This window comes from Oryzias melastigma, linkage group LG7 (genome assembly GCF_002922805.2).
Source record: "Oryzias melastigma strain HK-1 linkage group LG7, ASM292280v2, whole genome shotgun sequence".
NCBI classification, from domain to species: Eukaryota; Metazoa; Chordata; class Actinopteri; order Beloniformes; family Adrianichthyidae; genus Oryzias; species Oryzias melastigma.
The window spans coordinates 448877-449135 of NC_050518.1; the positions used below are offsets into that span (position 1 = coordinate 448877).

General features: G+C 56.4%; 1 protein-coding gene across 2 annotated transcripts in view; it reads left to right on the forward strand.

The window, feature by feature from the left end:
• The window catches only part of LOC112159508 (kelch-like protein 7), a gene marked incomplete in the record, with an annotated part of 8610 nt that overhangs the window by 6456 nt on the left and 1895 nt on the right, over positions 1 to 259 (forward strand). For both annotated transcript variants that reach the window (XM_024293616.2, XM_024293615.2), the window contains 1 exon segment: positions 58 to 241. In XM_024293616.2, the coding sequence (XP_024149384.1) occupies positions 58 to 241 (184 nt within the window).

The window sequence follows — 259 nt, forward strand, 5'->3', positions numbered from 1 at the left end:
TGAATAAACCCGTCTGTGGGTCGGAGAAAGAACCCTGGCGCCATTCTGTGTCCACAGGGGGGCTAAGGTCAGTGGAGTACTTTGAGATTGGCTCTTCCACGTGGCGCAGAGCCACGCCGATGCCACGTGCCGTGCACACCGTGAAGTGTGCAGCGGTCGGGGATGTCATCTATGTCCTTGCAGAGAGTTGCATGTCCACGCGTCTCAGGAACGTTCTGGAGTACCAGGTGAAAGTTGACAGGTGGGTGTGTTTTCACTG